At 41.2% G+C, this 20,965-nt stretch overlaps 1 protein-coding gene across 1 annotated transcript in view; it reads right to left on the bottom strand.

The window, feature by feature from the left end:
- The window catches only part of LOC127644056 (zeta-sarcoglycan), a 530,452-nt gene that overhangs the window by 197,002 nt on the left and 312,485 nt on the right, over window positions 1–20,965 (bottom strand). Inside the window, exon 3 of the mRNA XM_052127069.1 lies at window positions 10,282–10,383. Coding sequence (XP_051983029.1) covers window positions 10,282–10,383 — 102 coding nt within the window. The remainder of the gene's footprint in view (window positions 1–10,281; window positions 10,384–20,965) is intronic.

Raw genomic sequence — 20,965 nt, 5'->3', positions numbered from 1 at the left:
CTGGGAGTTATATGGAATTCAATCTCGATGAAGGCACAATTGTCTCCCGCTCGAATCATGTCCATTCAGAACACCCTGAGAAAAGTCAGGCTAGGTCAAGGTTACACTGTTCGTCAGTATCAACGAATGCTAGGTATCATGGCATATAGGTCCACGGTGATCCCTTTGGGCCTTCTGCACATGAGACCATGGCCCCACATGAGACCATGTTGGGCCAGTCCCCTAAGGCAAATAAGGGTTACGTGCCACATGCTTCATTCCCTTTATATGTGGTTCAGGACCCAGGGGCCCAGGGGTCATCTAAATCTGAATGTGGGAGCAGATTTACTGTCCAGACAGAAAATACCAATGGGGGAGTGGAAACTCCACCCCGAGGTAGTGGAACAAATCTGGGTGATATTTTACAGGGCAGAAGTGGACCTCTTCACCTCTCAACAGACAGCGCAATGTCCACACTACTTCTCTCTGAGTCACCCAGCCCCCCTGGGTCTGGACGCGATGGCGCATACATGGTCTAGAATGCGTCTGTATGCATTTCCCACGGTTTCTCTGCTCCCGGGAGTCTTGGCCAGAGTTCGCCAGCAAGGGTCCTGCCTATTACTGATAGCGCCGCACTGGCGGAACAGGGTATGGTTCTCGGAGATAATGTCTCTCCTCGACGGCTCATCTTGGGCTATTCTGGACAGGAGGGACCTTCTGTATCAGTCACAGGGGAAAATATTTCATCCCCAGCCCGAGCTTTGGAACCTTCATGTTTGGCCCTTGAAGGGTACCAACTGAGGGACACTGGTTTTTCACCTGAGTTTATCATAACAATTTTAAGTGCTAGGGATCCCTCTACCAGAAGAATCTACGCCAATAAATGGGGTGTCTTTGAAAGATGGTGCAGTGCACATAATGCAGAACCAGTTAACTGCCAGATTGTTTCAGTTCTGGACTTTCTGCAGGAAAAATTGTCAGCAGGCATATGGGTCGATGTGGCCGCCATTTCGGCATGCCACGCCTTGATGGACGGAGTGTCGCTGGGGAGACATCCTCTACTGGCTTGCTTCATTCGTGGAGCTATGCAACTGAGGCCTCCTGCTAGGACCAGGACCCCTTCATGGGACTTAGCAGTAGTCCTTGAGGGTCTGGTTGAGACCCCCTTTGAACCTCTAGAGTCAGCGTCTGATAAACTTCTGACTCTCAAGATGTTTTTTCTTATGGCGATTACCTCTCTAAAGAGAATTGGGGATCTACAGGCTCTGTCTGTCTTGCCAGCCTGTTTAGATTTTGCCCCCTCATCCTGACTACCTGCCTAAGGTGCCTTTCTCAACCTTACATCCGGTCACTCTCAAAGCCTTCTGCTCCCCGCCGTTTACAACACTGGAGCAGGAAAGTCTTCACAGACTTTGTCCAGTCCGTGCCCTTCAGACTTAGCCAGTGGCGTAAGTCAGGGAAACTATTCGTTTTCCATGGGGGCCGAAACAGTGGGACGGCCGCCACCAAGCAGACTATGTCGCATTGGGTGAGGGATGCTATTGCCCTGGCCTACGAGGCGCCTAGAGATGTCCCTCTGCAGCATGTTTGTGATGCGGCACGCTGGTCCTCTCTGCACACATTCATTAGATTTTATAGTTTGGATGTTCATGCCACTCCGGGCTCTTATGTCCTTGAGTCGACATCACAAGCTCATGTCTGAGACCTCTCACGCTCGTGAGCACACTACACAACCGTAAGGGGTCCGGACATCCACAGTGCGGCTCGGGTTACCTTGTTCCCTGATAAAAGCGGAAACAAGATGCTGCGCTTCATTGCCGCACTGGGATGCCCCAGGACTACTTTTCAGGCAAAATACCTAACGATGCACCTGTGACACATCTATTTATAGCCTGGCAACAGGTGCATCTAATGATCTCACCAGCCGAGGCTATAAATTCCGGTCAATGTTCATTGACGTGTTACACACATATTCACAGCTGGTCACAATGCAAGATTGTTCCCAAAAGGGCTTAGGAAAGCGCAGCATCATAGTGAAGCTTTTTTTAAAGGGAACAGTTTATGCTGATTATTACAAAAATAATATTATTAGAACCAGTGCATAAGATTAGAGCTAACCATTTTGAGAAAGCGCTTGCCATTTACATGTACAATTAGCTTTTAACTACCACTAAACAACAAGACTTCCATGGCCATGCAAGATCTAGTTTGTTTTATTCAGCAGGGAATATATAATAGATTATGAATGCAGCAGTGACAACATAGCCACAGTGTGTTAAAGAGAGCAAGAGAGACATGAGAAAGAGAGAGGGTGAGAGAAAACCAATCAACAATGCTATGTTTGTAATTGGGTATTAAAGGTCAACAGAGGCCAAACATAAATGAACCAGAACATGATCCATAAATACAGCTCCAGCAGGAATCTTTGGCACCACCCGACCTCTCTCTGCATGTGTGCTTGACAAAGAATGTGTGCCCATGCGTATGCCCCACTCATCTTAGTGATTTATACTGGCTCCTCTCACACGTATACGTCAAGAGTTCACGGTAGAATCCCTGTGCACAACACTCACTCCACAATCACAGCTGGTATAAGAACCATGAAGTCTGAAGTCATGCCAATTTCCACCTCATGACAGCATGGTTGTTGTGTTTGCATTTTATGAGAACTTTTGCTGAGTACCATGTCATATAAATGTTTTTAATATTTATAACTTGTTGCTTAACACATCTTATAAAACAGATATTTCTGACTAGTGTTGTCATAGTATAAACATTTCAGACTACTCTGTTGCGTGCATGTTTGAATCGGTTGCTCATGGATTCCCTTGTGAATTTGTCTATCCGTTGCGTGAATGTGTTGTAGCCACTCACGATGGTCAACATTCAGGGGCGTGTCTAGGGGGAGGCTGGGGGAGGCAGTGCCTCCCCTAGGATAAGCTCTGCCTCCCCTGAGAATTTGAGAAATAATCTGTCCATCTGTTGTTTTGAGTGTAGCCCCGAATGTATTTTGAATAGTTGACTGACAAATATGAAACTGGACAAAAGCCTATGTAAACCCCCGAAATCATGAGTTGCCTTATTTCATTGTGCTTTGGCTTTGCACATACTGCATACAGCCTGTAAAAATAGACATAGGCATAATCTAGCCTATAGAATAAGTTCCTTTGCTGTCGGTAGCCTATGGGCGACTATTCTTCCTCTCTGTTGAATATGCAGCAGGTAGAGGAGGAGCTTGCACAGTCGTTGACATCAACTAACGTTACTTAGTGGCGAGTTAACGGCAATTAGCAGGAAAGACAGCAAAAACTAAGAAAATGAGGCTTTGGGGATTTTTCCGAAAAAAGTCAGTGGGTAAGAATTCACATTTGTTTTTGTCGTTAAAGTCTTAAATCATCATCTAGGTGGCTTTCACCCACAGTTTAGATTGACACAGCTTGGTAGCTCTGAGTTAACACAGTTGCCTCTCATGCCGGAGACCGCGGTTCGAGCCCCATTCGGAGCGTACTTTTCTTGTTTATCAGGTGTTGTTTTCTCTAAGGATAACCAATAAGCATTAACATAAAATGTATGTGTGACTTGTTTTGTGATATTAGTTTGTAGGAAATATACACTTTGATTTGAATAAATGGCAGCAGCTGTGCCAGAATCAGGCATGGAAACTGGTAACAATTAATAAGTCACTTTACTTTAGAGAAAGTTAAAAGTGAAACATTGTTTATCTCAATGATCCTAATGAAAGGATTTTGACAGATGAATTATTCTCATAGAGATGATGAGAATTATATACAGTTCGGTGCCATGGTGTGTCAATGAACTTAGACTAAAGTTATTCATGTATTGCTTTAACTTAGGATCTTATACATCATTTTGACTATTTATGTCAAAACATATAAATAATTTATATTCAATATCTTTTTTACCTCACTTTACTCACTATAATATAACTCTTTTGTGATGACTTTATGTTAATGTACATGAAAATTCAAGAATCATGATAGATATTAGGGCAATCCCACTGATCTGCTCTTCCCTGGTATTGGTCTACAATTTGACATATGTAGCACTTGATGAATTAGTTGTTTGAAGCTGATTTGCAATAAGTTATATGCTGTATCTGTTCTTTTGCATCACAGATGATTCAGGGAGGAGAGAGGCTGTTGAGGATAGTACTCGAGAGTGGAAGATTTAGGAACTGTAGAAACAGGCCCAGCCAGAGCAAAACTCAAAGAATACCCTCTCACCAGCTTTGGACTACAGGGAAGTGGTTGCTAGTGTGAAAATAAAATTGTCTGGGCTAAGCCCCGGATGTCCTTCAATGCTGGAAACGCCTCTGCATCTGATGATAAATTACAATTTAAAAGTGGATTGTTTTGTGCATATTTTTCCATCGCTAGCAGATGAGTGAGGTCTGACACAACAAAAATCCAGTTTAAGCCCTATAGTCTAATAGGGGCCCTGTGCCTATCTCTGGGTTCCTGGCTTAGAAAAATATATGCACTAAAACAGATTGTGTGTAGTATAGCTTAATTTTGCGCCGATTTTTTCAATTGTTTATGTTGCCCCCCCCCAAACAAGTCAAATGCCCCCCCCCCCAAACATGATATCCTGGTAACCCCTCTGTCAACATTGCGCAGCCACAGATGCAGAAGATCCCACACATTTATGTACGGAACCCGCATAGCTTTTGTAGGCTATTTAGTGGAGAAAAGATATAAATAATCTTTATTCCCCATACAAATGTAGCCTGTTTAAATGGGATTGCCATTCCCCCCACAAAATTCATTCCGAGAGCTCTATTCCCAGCGCTCCCCCATTTCCATCCCTGGATACAATGTGTTGTGAATGATTCTCAATGTTTGTGTAGTTTCCAGTCTATGAGTCAGATTTATACATTCAAAGTACGCATTTCTTCCACACTAAGATTGCAGCCTTTAGCGGTTTAATAATTACACTAGGTCAAATTGTGATTTTAATTTGATTAATTGTCCATTTCAGTGAAAGGAGTAACAGAGCATGCTCTCAAAATTAGCATTTTAAAGCAGTCGTGTGTCAGTGATACTGTTCGCTGGTACTGGATTGAGTCGGTTCTCGTTACTGCAAAAACACTGGTATCCTTACATCTTTTTTTTATTTTAGTATCGACTTACTAAACCGGTACTAGTTGACCCACTGCAGTTTGCGTATCGTCCCAACCGTTCAACAGATGACGCCATCGCCACCACCCTCCATCTGGCCTTCACCCACCTAGATAAAAAGGACTCATACTTTTGAATGCTGTTCATAGACTTCAGCTCAGCATTCAACACAATCATTCCTCAGCACCTGATTGGGAAGCTGAACCTGCTGGGCCTGGACACCTCCCTCTGCAACTGGATCCTGGATTTCCTGACTGGGAGACCTCAGTCAGTCCAGATCGGGAACAGCATCTCCACCACCACCACACTGAGCACTGGGGCCCCCCAGGGCTGTGTGCTCAGTCCACTGCTGTTTACTCTGCTGACTCACGACTGTGCAGCAATGCACAGCTCGAACCACATCATTAAGTTCGCCAATGACACGACCGCGGTGGGTCTCATCAGCAAGAAGGACGAGATAGCATACAGAGAGGAGGTGCAGCGGCTAATGGACTGGTGTAGAGCTAACAACCTGCCTCTGAATGTGGACAAAACAAAAGAGATGGTTGTTGACTTTAGGAGAGCACAGAGTGACCGCTCTCTGCTGAACATCGACAGCTCCTCTGTAGAGATCGTCAAGAGCACCAAATTCCTTGGTGTTCACCTGACAGAGAACCTCACCTGGTCCCTTAACACCAGCTCCAATGCCAAGAAAGCCCAGCAGCGTCTCTACTTTCTTCGAAGGCTGAGGAAAGCACATCTCCCACCCCCCATACTCACTACATTCTATAGAGGGACTATTGAGAGCATCACTGGCTCGTTTCGGAACGCAAAGCCCTGCAGAGGATAGTGAGGACAGCTGAGAAGGTCATTGGGGTCTCTCTTCCCTCCATCAAAGATATTTACAAAAAACACTGCATCCGCAAAGCAACCAGCATTGTGGATGACCCCACACACCCCTCACACAAACTCGTCACCCTCCTGCCATCTGGCAAGAGGTACTGAAGCATTCGGGCCCTCTAGGCCAGACTGTGTAACAGCTTCTTCCCCCAAGCCATCAGACTCCTCAATACTCAGAGAATGGTCTGACACACACACACACACACACGTTGGTCTACCTATCATTATGAGGACTTTCCATAGACATAATGACTTTTATACTGTATAAACTATAGATTCTATCCTCTAAACCTAACACAACCCCTAAACCTAACCCTCACAGAAAACCTTCTGCATTTTTACATTTTCAATAAAACATTGTTTAGTATGATTTTTAAGCGATTTGAATTATGGGGACACTATAAATGTCCTCATAAATCACATTTATAGCATAATAACCTTGTAATTACCAGTTTGTAACTTACAAAATTGTCCTCGTAAATCACAAAAACACGCACACACACACACACACACACACACACACACACACACACACACACACACACACACACACACACACACACACACACACACACACACACACGTGTCCTGAGTTGCACTTTAATTATTGTCACTTTATACCTCGTTGCTACCTCAATAACTGCTATGTCCATAGAACAATATCTCATAGTATGTTATATTTACATTTGGCATTTTTAGAAACTGTCATCTTTTTGCACTACTGTGTACTGGTCGGTGCTGCACAGTCTCTCACTGTTTCTCACTGTGCCTATTGTCCTGTTAATTTTTGTAATTTATTGTACTGTCCCATACTTTTTGCACACGTTTGCACGTGCACTTTATATAGGTATGTTGTTTAGTCTGTGTAGTCTCATGTGGTTCTGTGTTTGTCCTATGTTGTTATATGTAGCACCATGATCCTGGAGGAACATTGTCTCATTTCACTGTGTACTGTACTAAATGTATATGGTTGAACGACAATAAAAACTACTTGATTTAACTTGACTTGACTAGTTATTACTATAAATTCTGGATGTGTCACGTTCGAACACATTGTAAAATTATAATACAGTAAATACTTTTATAACTGCATATTTGATATAGAGCCAAATAGTTGAGTTCCCAAAGTAAAAATACCATTCACTTTGTCCATAGGCAAATAAATTTTTAACGATAAATTATAAACCTTTTAAAACAGACCTATGATCTTATCAGCCCACTTTAGTTTAACTAGCAAAACGCACCACCAATCAGAGAATCCTGGCCAACAATCACATCACAGAGATGCGTGACCAAACAATCGCTGTAGCTACCGGCCATTCGCATGGCGCACTGTGAATGACTCAATCGAGTTAGTCTCCCTACACTCTCATACTACTTTTAAATATCTGAATATTTTGCAATACAATTAAAATACACTGCCTGGCCAAAAATCTAAAAGTTGATGTTTGGATTTAAATATGCAGATACTTAAGAGCCTATGATTGGATCGCTATTGCAGTGACTAATTTGTTTCAGCTGGCAACTATTTTTTTAACCCTGACTGATGCAGTGAGTAGCTTCTCATTTCTTAAACAACCATGTCAGGTGGTCATGGAAAATATGGTACTGTGTTTAGAAGGGGCAAATTACTGGCCTGCATCAAGCAAAGAAAATGAAGGAGATTGCAGAAATCACTCGAATTGGGTTTAAGAACTGTCGAACGCATTATTAAAACCTGGAAGGATAGTGGTGAACTGTCAGTTTCGCGGAAGAAATGTGGTTGGAAAAAAATCTTGAATGATCATGATTGGAGATCACTAAAACTTTGGTGAATTCACATCGCGAAAAATCAAAAGTAGAACTCATGGCTATGTTTAATAGTGAAAGTAAGGTCATTTACACATGCACAATGCAACAAGAAATTACAGTATTGGGACTAAACAGCTGTGTGGCCATAAGAAAGCCACTTGTTAGTGAGGCTAATCTAAAAAACTTAAATTTGCTAGGGAGCATAACGAATGGACTGTGAAGCAGTGGAAAAAGGTAATGTGGTCTGATGAGTCCAGATTTACCCTATTCCAATCATGCATAGTGCCCACTGTACAAGCCTCTGTATGCAGTGTTATGATCTGGGGTTTCTTCAATTGGTCAGGTCTAGACTCCGCAACATTTTGCTGCAATACAATGAAGTCAGCTGACTACCTGAATGTACTGAATGACCAGGTTATCCCATCAATTGATTTTTTCTTCCCTGACGGCACAGGCATATTCCAGGACGACAATGCCAAGATTAATTGTGTTCAAATTGTGAAAGACTGGTTCAGGGAGCATGAGAAATATTAGAGTATGCAATTTTATTTAATTTTTTTTTGGCCAGGCAGTGTATTTTGTTAATATATTTATAATCAACATCTTTAAACAAATAATTTTTTACATTTCCTTATTTTTTATTCTATTACATTATTTGCAATGCTTAATTTGATTGTAGTAAATTCCCTCATGAAAGATGTTAAGAATGTACGTTTTTATGATTTTCAAATACAATACTGTTGTTTTGGTTCATGGCAAAGTAACTCTTATTTGAAGGGTTTTATTAATTTTCTATGGAAGAAATTAAAAATACTTCCGAAACTCAGATGGCAGAAAAAGTAGGTGGGCACTGTTGCTCTCTATTAATGCAATGAGTTGCTTTGTTGCTTGGCAACTGCTCCTACAGTTAAGTGAATTAAATATATTACTTGGTGGAAGAACTGTTTATTCCAATAATTATTAATAATATATGGCCCAGCCACACCCTCTTCCTTGTCACAGTAACAATATAAAATGTATTTTTTTTAATATCGCTGTTTCTGCTATTGTATAATAAAACAGTTAGCTTATTGCTTAAATGAATGGGGCGTTACATGTAAAACTAAGTGTGCTGTAATCAACTGGCTGATTGTAGCCTGAACAAGCATTCAATGATGGAGTTTTCAAATGTTAAATCCACATTCAGGGTTAAAATGGGTACACATGTAAAAGATGCATATTAAATGTGAATCTAAATCATAAATCTAAGCCCAATCTAAATTGTCAGCTGAATATTTAGCTAATATGCAAATTGTTGATGCCTCTGGTCAGCATCAACAAGTGGCACATAAAGCTAAGTGATTGAGCTAAACACGCTACATGCTGCAGATCAGCCAGCTTCATTAAATGGCAGCAGAGAGTAAAATAAGTTCAATGAGTGATCTAGCAGGTGATGTTCAGCAAGTTGTGGAAGCTGCTTAACATGGATTCAGTGCAGAGCCTGTTCCTGTGACCTGTTGCACTTCTGAGGTGAACAGGAGAACAATCCTTCTAAGAGGAGCAAACCTGAATAACTTAAATGACGACTGCACAGACAAAAAAAAAAAATACCATGGTTTTACAGGGGTTTTGGACATATTATTATTCTTTTATATTTTTAGGCGTACCCTTTAAAATCCGCAACATATTAATATGGTAATCATATAATACTAAACTATATATCAGGTGAAAATTCAGGGCATGCACAGAAATCTGACCATGCCCCCATAGCCTCTTAATATAATAAATTGAAATGACAAATATAATTGATAGAAAAAAATAAAATAAAAATAATCATACATAAGATATTTTAAATAAAAAACGATGTATGGGTTAATAAACTAGCTTAAGAAACAGGGCAGTAGTTAATTGAAGATGTTTTCAGTATAGATAGCTCAGTTTAATAAGAGTAATCACATTTTGTCAAGTCTAGATGTGCTAGTGTAGTAGATGTGGTGTTATATTTTGACACCCCTCAACACAGATCTCTCTTGTGTGTGCATTGTTGAGTGTACACAAATTGGGAAATAATTGAACTGCAAGAATTATATAATAATAACAATAACACTAATAAATGAGTGTTCAAGATACACACTGCACATACAGCCATACAGCTTCAGGCACTGCTGGTATATATTTAAAGTGTCACGGTATTACCATCTGAATCGCTTAGGTAGACATTTTTCTCCCTGTACTATGTCTCGTTTCGCTGTGTACTGTACTAACTGTATATGGTTGAAACGACAATAAAAACCACTTGACTTGACTTGACTTGATGTAGTATGGTACAGGCATCATACTTTTTGGTAAGGCATAACTGAGGTTACGCTTAAACAATTATAAAATGGCGGTTTATTTTTCAGCAAAATGTGTATGTACCCCAAAGCGTCAAAAATGTATCATCAACCTCAAATGGATAAAATGTACACTACGATTTGTGTGGTCCATAGATAAAAAAAAAAAGTGAATGTCTTACCCGTCTTGATTTAATTTCTTTCACATAAAGTGGAAGTAGGAACTCCGAAACTCCCTCTAATCTGATGCCCTCTTTGGTTACACGGAGATTGCCCATGCCATCCTGAGTGAAAGACAAAAAGAGAGTTTGTGATGCAAATGGGATGTTGACAGACACAATTTTCAAAAACACCAAGATTTTTGGCTAAAATGCATATACTTGCATGAGGGGAAAGTGTATGCTTTTAAATGCTGTACTTTTGCTTTTTTTTACTTTATTTTTTATTTTTTTTTACCACATTTCATAAACAATTTGATTTTATTTTTCTTTTAATGTCCTGCGGTGTGACCAATATTCCATGTTAAAAGTACACGTATACAATGTAGTCTCTCAATTAATATGAGTCCATAAAAATATAATCCAACTTGAAAAATGCTGTTTAACCCTTATGTTGTGTTCTTTTGTGCTGACACCTTTTGTGTTCACGGTCAAAAAACACCGACCCATTAAGATTGTTAATAAATATTTCTCACTGCATATATTATCCCAAGATATTGAGATTATCCTAAAAATTATGAGATTGACGTGTGTTATATATCATGCATATTGGAAAGGTCTCAATTATTAAAATGCAATGATATTGATTTTTGGTAACACTTTAGAATACTGTATCTTACTTAATGCATAACTAATAAGGAATTACTGCAGAACTAATAAGTAATTTTTCATTAACACTTAAGTCACTACTAAGGAAGATGTGTTAACTAATCAGTATGTAATAGCATTTTATAGTTGTGTTAAGTAACAATTAGCTAATCAATAACTATTGAATTCAGTCATGCCTCCTGATGAACTGCTTTTAATTATCTACTAATTCAGCTTCAGGAGAAATAACTATTGAGTAACTACTAATGAACAGTCGATTAATTACAATTAATATCATAACAATTAGCCATTACAATATTCAGGTTGTGGCCATTTCTTCTTCCTTACTTCTAATGTTATTATTATTATGGAAATGCAATATGCATTTCGTGGAATTACTACACTCCCAAAATGAGTCATTACAGTGAATTTCATAGTTTTGGCCTGTATGGTCAATTGCTTTGTGAGTGTGGTCTGTTACCAGAAATCAACAACGGAATGGAACCCCATCCCCACTATAAGTGACTAGCCAAATTACCTCAGGTAGGTTTATGATTTATATACAGTATAGTGTGTGTGTCTCTTGTTTTCCTCAGCACATATCACATTACATTTGGGTAAATTATTCCTGTATGTAAGGCAATGACTGAGGGGAAGGGAACATACAGGGAACCCCTGAGTAATTAATAAAGAATGACCACATAATTATGAGGGAATTACTTACAACCTGGAACAGTATTGTAATTAATCGACTGTTCATTAGTAGTTACTCAATAGTTATTTCTCCTGAAGCTGAATTAGTAGATAATTAAAAGCAGTTCATCAGGAGGCATGACTGAATTAAATAGATATTGATTAGCTAATTGTTACTTAACACAACTATAAAATGCTATTACATACTGATAAGTTAACACAACTTCCTTAGTAGTTAATAGTAGTGACTTAAGTGTTAATGAAGAATTACCCATTAGTTCTGCAGTAATTCCTTATTAGTTATGCATTAAGTAAGATACAGTATTCTAAAGTGCTACCTGATTTTTTTCACTCAGAGGCCAAACTGCAGTGAGTATTAGTGTGTGAAATTCCCAATAACACACATAAATATAATAAACAAGAGTGTCTTTTGGTCGTGTTTTTCCTTATTACTTCCAAATACATACATACATACACAATGACATATTGAAATTTACAGCAGACTGTCCCGATTCAAATAAGCCCAAACACAACATAATATGATAAGTAGATGTTGAAATATTCCTCAAAGAGTGTACATGGAAAGACAATGCACAAAAGGGCACTCAACACATTTTATGTGTGTGTGTGTGTGTGTGTGTGTGTGTGTGTGTGTGTGTGTGTGTGTTTGTGTGTTTGTGAGCATGCACACACACATTTCCAAGGAATTTGTGTGTGCAAACATACATCCACATATCTGCTCATCTAAAATACTGGGATGTTCCTGAACACACATATTTCTGTATATTGTGGGCAAATCCATTTATTCCTAATGGCCGGTCACTTTAGATGGGGAACACAATACAAAGAGAAATAAAAATCAATACCGTTTTATAAAAAATTATCTAAAAAAAATGTGTGTTCAGATGCCCTGTGCGGACATGGTATTTTATTCCAACTGGATGAAATAAACAGTTTTCAGAAAAAAAAATGTAATCGTCAGTTTTGACTGAGATAGAGTATAAGGGTTCAAACAGTTATATATTTAGAGTAGTTTAGCATGTCACACCACAGAACCGTTCCAAATGAGCAGCCATTTTTAGCTATAAAGCTAACAATGGACCTGTCCCAAATGGCACACTCTGCACTTGAGGTCATCCTCTGAGTGTAGACTTTGGTGACATAAGTGAGTGCAGACCTATGGGGTGCTAGTCAGCAAGTCCATGACGGGGCATGAGTGATAAAAGTGTGCATTTGGAACAGACTTCGATACATTATGTTTTTATATACATGCAGTTTTACAAATTATTATTTTAATAAGGCATAGCATTGATAGATAGTGGAAAGAAACACACTTTAAACTCCCCTTTTCTCCCTAATTTGGAATGCCCAATTCTCAATGCACTCTAAGTTCTTGAGGTGGCGTAGTGACTCGCCTCAATCCGGGTGGCAATGGATGAATCTCAGTTGCCTCCGTGTCTGAGACTGTCAATCCACGCATCTTATCATGTGGCTTGTTGAGCATATTACCATGGAGACATAGAGCGTGTGGAGGCTTCACGCTGTTCTATGCAGCATCAATGCACAACTGCCCCACGAAGAGCAAGAACCACATTATATTGACCATGATGAGGTTAACCCATGTGACACTTCCCTCCCTAGCAACTTGGCCAATTTGGTTGCTTAGGAGACCATGGTGGAGTCACTCAGCACACCCTGGATTCGAACTCATGACTCCAGGGGTGATAGTCAGCATCTTTACTCGTTGAGATACCCAGGCCCCCACTCTAAACTCACTATTGACTATTTGGATTTATTAAATAATTTCAAGCAACACACTGACAATAAGCATTAGATAATTTAATCAAGAAACTCTTAAAAGCAAAGCACACATAAAACTAAAGCAAAAAAAAAAACAAAAACATTTCTGTAATTCTTTAGAGAACAATTAAACAAGAAGACATATTGATGGTTACAGGCAGGAGCTTAGAACACAGTAAAATGTATCAAAAGAACATACCACCATATATTCACAAAAATAGTTATAAAATACACACAGCCACACTTCTGAAGGTATAAATATCACTGTTAGAAAAAATGTTGCTATATCAATAAATGTAAGCAATCTTTCAAACTACAGCCATGTGTATGTTATTATTCTCACCTGTCTTGATATTTTAGAGACTCACAATAATTTTTAAATCCTCTTTGAAACAACAATAGCAAAGGTTTAATGATAGGTTACTTACTTTTACTTCCTAAAGAAAACATTTTCATTAAACTGAATAGGAGTTTTTCGATATCTCAGGAAAAAAGAAATTCCAGTAATTCAGTGAATGTCATTTTGAAATATTTTTAAAAGATGATATTGTCCTCTTTATTGTAAGTAAGCATGTTTAATCCAACCTTTTAAGTCGGCCACAAACAGAATAATCGGTTAAGAGGTAATGATTAATCTTTGCAGTAATCTGTGAATAGTCGAATAATCATTCTAATAATCGTGAAATTAATCGATTATCAAATTAATTATTAGTTGCAGCCCAACAAATTAGAAATGGTTAATTGGGATCTAAGTGAATCAGGGCCTTAATGTTCAAGAAAGTTATTCTCAGAATTGCCCTGGACGTCTGTGTTTGAAAGCCAGGTCAAATTCTGTAGGTGTCTAAAAATAAGGCCCGGTAGACATTTAAGCAATGATACTTTGGAGACAATTTAAAATTAACAGCATTATTGTTTTCTATAAATCATATTTAGTCAAGTGCATCTTTGAGACAAAAAACCCCTGTGATATAATGCCAGATACTTTTTCATTTGATATGAACAAAATCAATATCAATGTAATGAGATTCATATTTGCTATTCACTGGGGGCATACTAAGGAAGGCTATATATCCACTTCAATTTTCATAATGCAATTTAGACATGGAGAAAGTTACAAACTAATGATACACACTCACACATATATATATATATATATATATATATTATACAGTATCTCACAAAAGTGAGTACACCCCTCACATTTTTGTAAATATTTGTGTTAGGAATGAGGCAGTGAGGAGAAAGGATCTAAATGCAGGCTTCTTTATTTATTAAACAAACAAAACAAACACAAAGGAAAAACCCTCGATGGGGAAACAAACAAACTAAGAACTCAGGCAGGGAAACACAGATCAGGCTTGACAACATTCAACGAATGACTAGGAGTGAACAAAAAGCAGGGCTTAAATAACCAGGGAGTGATGACTGAATTAGACACAGGTGAGAACAATGAACAAAATGGCAGTGGTGATGGCAGGTGGATTCTGGGAAGTGTAGTACATTTAACAATGACAAGTGAAACTCAGGGCAGACAAGGGAATCGTGACATAGCCCCCCCTCAAAGGAGCGGCTTCCAGACGCTCCTCAGAGAAAAAAAATAAATGAAAAAAAAAAAAAAAAATCGTCCAAGGAGTGAGGGGGGGGCAAACAGACAGACCAGAGGAGCACAAGGGGCAAACAGATAGACCAAGGGAGTACAAGGGGAAAACAGGCAGTCACTCCAAGGAGGCACAGGGGGCAGACAGGCAGTCCAAGGGGGCACAAAGGGTAAGGACAGGTTCAGGTGGTCTGGGAGCTGGCCACCGGGCAAGGATAGGTTCAGGAGGCCTGGGAGCTGGCCACAGGGCAAGGACAGGTTTGGGGAACCTGGGAGGAGGCCACAGGACGGGAACAGGGTCAGATGGTCTGGGAGCTGGCCACCGGGCAAGAACAGGGTCAGGAGGCCTGGGAGCTGGCCACCTGTCAGGAACAGGGTCAGAGGCCCTGGGAGGAGGCCACAGGACAGGGACTGGGTCAGGGGGCCTGGGAGGAGGCCACAGGACAGGGACTGGGTCAGGGGGCAGGTCAGGAGGCCTGGGAGGAGGCCCTAGAGGCGGTGACCTGGAAGGCTCGGGATGCGGAGCCGTAGGGGGCTCGGGAAGCGGAGCCGTAGGGGGCTCGGGAAGCGGAGCCGAGGAAAGTGGCGCCGTAGGAGGCTCTAGAGGCGGAGGCCTGGAGGGCTCCGGAGGAGGAGCCGTAGGAGGCTCGAGAGGCAGAGCCGAAGGAGGCTCGGGAGGCTCTGGGAGCGGAGCCGTAGAAGGCTCGGGAGACTTGAGAGGCGGACCCCTGGAAGGCTCGAGAGGCTTGAGAGGCGGAGCCCTGGAAGGCTCGAGAGGCTTGAGAGGCGGAGCCCCGGAAGGCTCGAGAGGCTTGAGAGGCCGAGCTCTAGGAAGCCTGGGAGGCGGAGCTCTGGAAAGCTTGGGAAACTCAGTAGACGGAGGTCTGGAAAGCTCGGAAGGCAGAGCTCTGGAAAGCTCGGGGGGTACTGGCACTTGGACGGTCAAGGCTACAGGCGCTGGCTCAGGGACATCGGAGGCTACAGGCGCTGGCTCACTGACATCGGGGGCTACAGGCGCTGGCTCACTGACATCGGGGGCTACAGGCGCTGGCTCACTGACATCGGGGCTACAGGCTGGCTCACTGACATCGGGGCTACAGGCGCTGGCTCACTGACATCGGGGGCTACAGGCGCTGGCTCACTGACATCGGGGGCTACAGGCGCTGGCTCACTGACATCGGGGGCTACAGGCGCTGGCTCACTGACCTTCGGGGCTGCAGGCATTGGCTGGTTGGCCGTGGTTAGCGGAGGCTGGAGAGCAGAGGCCTTTCTTCTCCTCCTCCTCCGGGCGGATGAAGTTAGCAGCTGGTTCGTTGACCACGGCAGGCGTGGGGTTGGCTCACTCACCGTGGCTGGAGAGGAAAGCCCAGAGGCGGAGCTGGGATCTGGAGAGGTGGTTCCCCGGCAGCGAACTCCTCCAAGATGAGTCCCACGTACTCCCGCCAGGTGCAGTCTCCGGTCTCTGGGAGTTCCCACCACCGGTGTTTGGGAACACCGAACCGGTACGCCACCTTCAGAGTGTCGTCATCCCAGCCGGTGCAACTGGCCACGTTGGTGAAAAAGTAGGAGAACTCCCGGACAGTCAAGTCCGCCTGTGTCAGCTCCATGAGGAACCCTGCTAGATCCATAGTTGGTCGTTCGTTCTGTTAGGAATGAGGCAGCGAGGAGAGAGGATCTAAATGCAGGCTTCTTTATTTATTAAACAAACACAAAGGAAAAACCCTCGATGGGGAAACAAACATAAACTAAGAACTCATGCAGGGAAACACAGATCAGGCTTGACAACATTCAACGAACGACAAGGAGTGAACAAAAAGCAGGGCTTAAATAACCAGGGAGTGATGACTGAATTAGACACAGGTGAGAACAATGAACAAAATGGCAGTGGTGATGGCAGGTGGATTCTGGGAAGTGTAGTACATTTAACAATGACAAGTGAAACCCAGGGCAGACAACAAGGGAATCGTGACAATTTGATTATATCTTTTTATGTGACAACACTGAAGAAATTACACTTTGGTTCAATGTAAAGTAGTGAGTGTACAGTTTGTATAACAGTGTAAATTTACTGCCCCCTCAAAATAACTCAACACACAGCCATTTATGTCTAAATCGCTGGCATCAAAAGTGAGTACGTCTATACACATATACAGGTGTATATATAAATACAAACACAGTACATGAACATGAACCGGAACTAAACTATACTTTAGGGGTATATATATCTATATATATATATATATATATATAGTATACTTGTAGTGGTAGTGAGTCACTCTCAATCCTGGCGGTTAGTTCTGGTTCATGTTCATGTGTATGTATACACATGAACATGAACCAGAACTAACCGCCAGGGTTGGGAGGGTAACTTTTGAAATGTATTCCACTACAGATTACAGAATACATGCTATAAAATTTTATTTGTAACATATTCCATTAGATTACTCAATGTCAGTAACATATTCCTTCTTCAACACTGGGCCAACGTGAATTTTCTTGCTAAAAAAATATGATTGTGCCAGGTAACGTGCATGTAAAATGGCTAGAAATAGCATTTTAGCTTAACATAAAGCTGACAATTTACACAAGGTGTATTTCTATTTCTTGTGCTCCAAACTTACTTCAAACATATTTCTCTGTCTGCTCGTATGAATGTCATAAGAAAGTGTTTCACCCTTGTTCTAATGCAATTTGGAGTGCATCATTTATATAAATATATGATTTCCATCTGAAAGGACTAAATATTAAATGAAATAAATTACAATAAAATGCAAAGTAATCTCTTTAGTAATCAAAATTATTTTTGAATGTAACTGTATTCTAATTACCAATTATTTAAATTTTAACTGTAGTGGAATACAGTTACTTATATTTTGTATTTTAGAATACATTTATTCTGTTACTCCCCAACACTACTAACCGCTATATATACACTCACCTAAAGGATTATTAGGAACACCTGTTCAATTTCTCATTAATGCAATTATCTAATCAACCAATCACATGGCAGTTGCTTCAATGCATTTATGGGTGTGGTCCTGGTCAAGACAATCTCCTGAACGCCAAACTGAATGTCAGAATGGGAAAGAAAGGTGATTTAAGCAATTTTGAGCGTGGCATGGTTGTTGGTGCCAGACGGGCCGGTCTGAGTATTTCACAATCTGCTCAGTTACTGGGATTTTCACGCAGAACCATTTCTAGGGTTTACAAAGTATGGTGTAAAAAGGGAAAAACATCCAGTATGCGGCAGGCCTGTGGGCGAAAATGCCTTGTTGATGCTAGAGGTCAGAGGAGAATGGGCTGACTGATTCAAGCTGATAGAAGAGCAACTTTGTCTGAAATAACCACTCGTTACAACCGAGGTATGCAGCAAAGCATTTGTGACGCCACAACACGCACAACCTTGAGGCGGATGGGCTACAACAGCAGAAGACCCCACCGGGTACCACTCAAATAGGAAAAAGAGGCTACAATTTGCAAGAGCTCATCAAAATTGGACAGTTGAAGACTGGAAAAATGTTGCCTGGTCTGATGAGTCTCGATTTATGTTGAGACATTCAGATGGTAGAGTCAGAATTTGGCATAAACAGAATGAGAACATGGATCCATCATGCCGTGTTACCACTGTGCAGGCTGGTGGTGGTGGTGTAATGGTGTGGGGGATGTTTTCTTGGCACACTTTAGGCCCCTCGGTGCCAATTGGGCATTGTTTAAATGCCACGGCCTACCTGAGCATTGTTTCTGACCATGTCCATCCCTTTATGGCCACCATGTACCCATCCTCTGATGGCTACTTCCAGCAGGATAATGCACCATGTCACAAAGCTCGAATCATTTCATATTGGTTTCTTGAACATGACAATGAGTTCACTGTACTAAAATGGCCCCCACAGTCACCAGATCTCAACCCAATAGAGCATCTTTGGGATGTGGTGGAACGGGAGCTTTGTGCCCTGGATGTGCATCCCACAAATCTCCATCAACTGCAAGATGCTATCCTATCAATATGGGCCAACATTTCTAAAGAATGCTTTCAGCACCTTGTTGAATCAACGCCACGTAGAATTAAGGCAGTTCTGAAGGCGAAAGGGGGTCAAACACAGTATTAGTATGGTGTTCCTAATAATCCTTTAGGTGAGTGTATATATAAACCAGTTCAGGTGACTTGAAGTTAGTCAGCATCAGTCTTTTCATTCATCAGCACTACGTGATCCTTCGGATTACTACCACACTACTAAAACAAGGAAATGGCTTAAACTAACAACTTCAGCATTAACACTCACAACAGACTGATTAATTACACAAACTAAATGTGCTTACCTCTTACCAGAGTTTTGAGAGGACATACTGTTCAAAATGGCAGAGGACATTGCGGTTTCTGTAGTAGTGAATGACTCTTGCGCACCGGCTACCATGTAATAGGGAGGAATACCCACGCTTGGATGGCTTTTTTTCCACTGAGAAAATAAAATTAATTTGACCAAAATGACATTATCTTCAGAAAGCTGACTAACACAATTCTCTGCTTGGGAGTGGCAACAGGTGATCGCTCTCTCTCTCTCTCTCTCTCTCTCTCTCTCTCTGAGTGCATGCCGGGAGCGAGTGGGCGGAAATTTGTGATTGTGAGCGTGAGTTAAAACTGTGTGATTATTTTTCTCTAACTTTCTATTTCTTTTCTATTTCTATTTCTATTTCTGTTCTTATTGTCATATAGTTCATTTCTTGGTTAGTAATTGTTGTTTGGGCCACATGTTACCTGTTATATTGAGGAAAGCAGCCCCAGGTTTGCGGTGTTTGAGTAGTCTTACTCAGCACCATGGAGTGAAGGTGGCGCCCGTGGTGAGCATGGATGAGTTTTGCCTGGCTGCAGGTGAGGTTGTGGGGCATGAATTTATCTTGTCTGTCTCCAGAATGAGTAATACTACTGTCAAATTTCTCAAGAATGTTAAAAAAGCAAATTAGTTTGTTGAGCATGGAATAGTCATTGACAATGTATTTACTCCTGTTCTTCCACTTTTCTTGCCATCAAAGAAAGTCACTTTATCTAATAGGGCTTTTCCACTGCACGGTACAACTCGACTCTGCATGCTTTTTGGGGGTTTTCCACTGTGGATAGTACCAGGTACCTTTTTTAGTACCACCTCGGTCGAGGTTCCAAGCGAGCCGATACTAAATGTGATGTAAAAATCCTGCAGATCACTGATTGGTCAGGGAGAATCGTCACTACCAGCGTCACTGGATTTCCGACACACGGCATCAACCCGCTAGTTTTAAAGTTAGTAACAGCGATAACAGTATCATTTGTTCACGCAACTTTCGAATTGTGAAAAATGAAATGGCTGTGCACAAAACCACGGCATGGTCAATAAACGAGGTGTGGATGGTCCACTCGTTAGTGAAGAGCGAAACAAAAAACTCTCTTAGGAAGTGTCTCAGCTGTTGTCTGCACACGGCTACCACCGGACCTACCAACAGTGTAGGAAAATGTTCAAAAACTTAAAAGTGACTACTGAACCATCAAGGAAAAGTGGAAGTGGTTTGACCAAATGGATGCTATCTAAACCGGTGAGCAACGGAAGGGAGAGTGCCCTGGACTCAGCCACGATGGAGGATGGTACGTTTTGTTATGTTAACTATACACTCTGCTTGAAAGCTTCACTTTATTTAGTTGACCAGCTACTGGAAGCTTGCTTTTAAAACAACAAGGCTAATTTAACTGTTACACTTATTGCCATAACGTCCCTCCATTCATAAGCGATGAAACACTAGTGAAAACTCTTACTTGCTACAGCAAACTGGTCTCACCCATCAAAAAGATACGATTGGCAGCAAATCCCCACTGTTAAAACATGTTGGTTGTTTCAGGTTCTCATTTATATGATCATAAAAGAAGATAATTAGTTAGATCTGGTTTTGTATTTTTGCATTGATAAGTTTGATTATGTCATTTTTGTAACAACAGACAAGTGT

This window comes from Xyrauchen texanus, chromosome 5, assembly GCF_025860055.1.
Source record: "Xyrauchen texanus isolate HMW12.3.18 chromosome 5, RBS_HiC_50CHRs, whole genome shotgun sequence".
Lineage (NCBI taxonomy): Eukaryota > Metazoa > Chordata > Actinopteri > Cypriniformes > Catostomidae > Xyrauchen > Xyrauchen texanus.
Note: the sequence above shows the minus strand (reverse complement) of the source record. Positions and strands in the feature narration are given on the sequence as shown.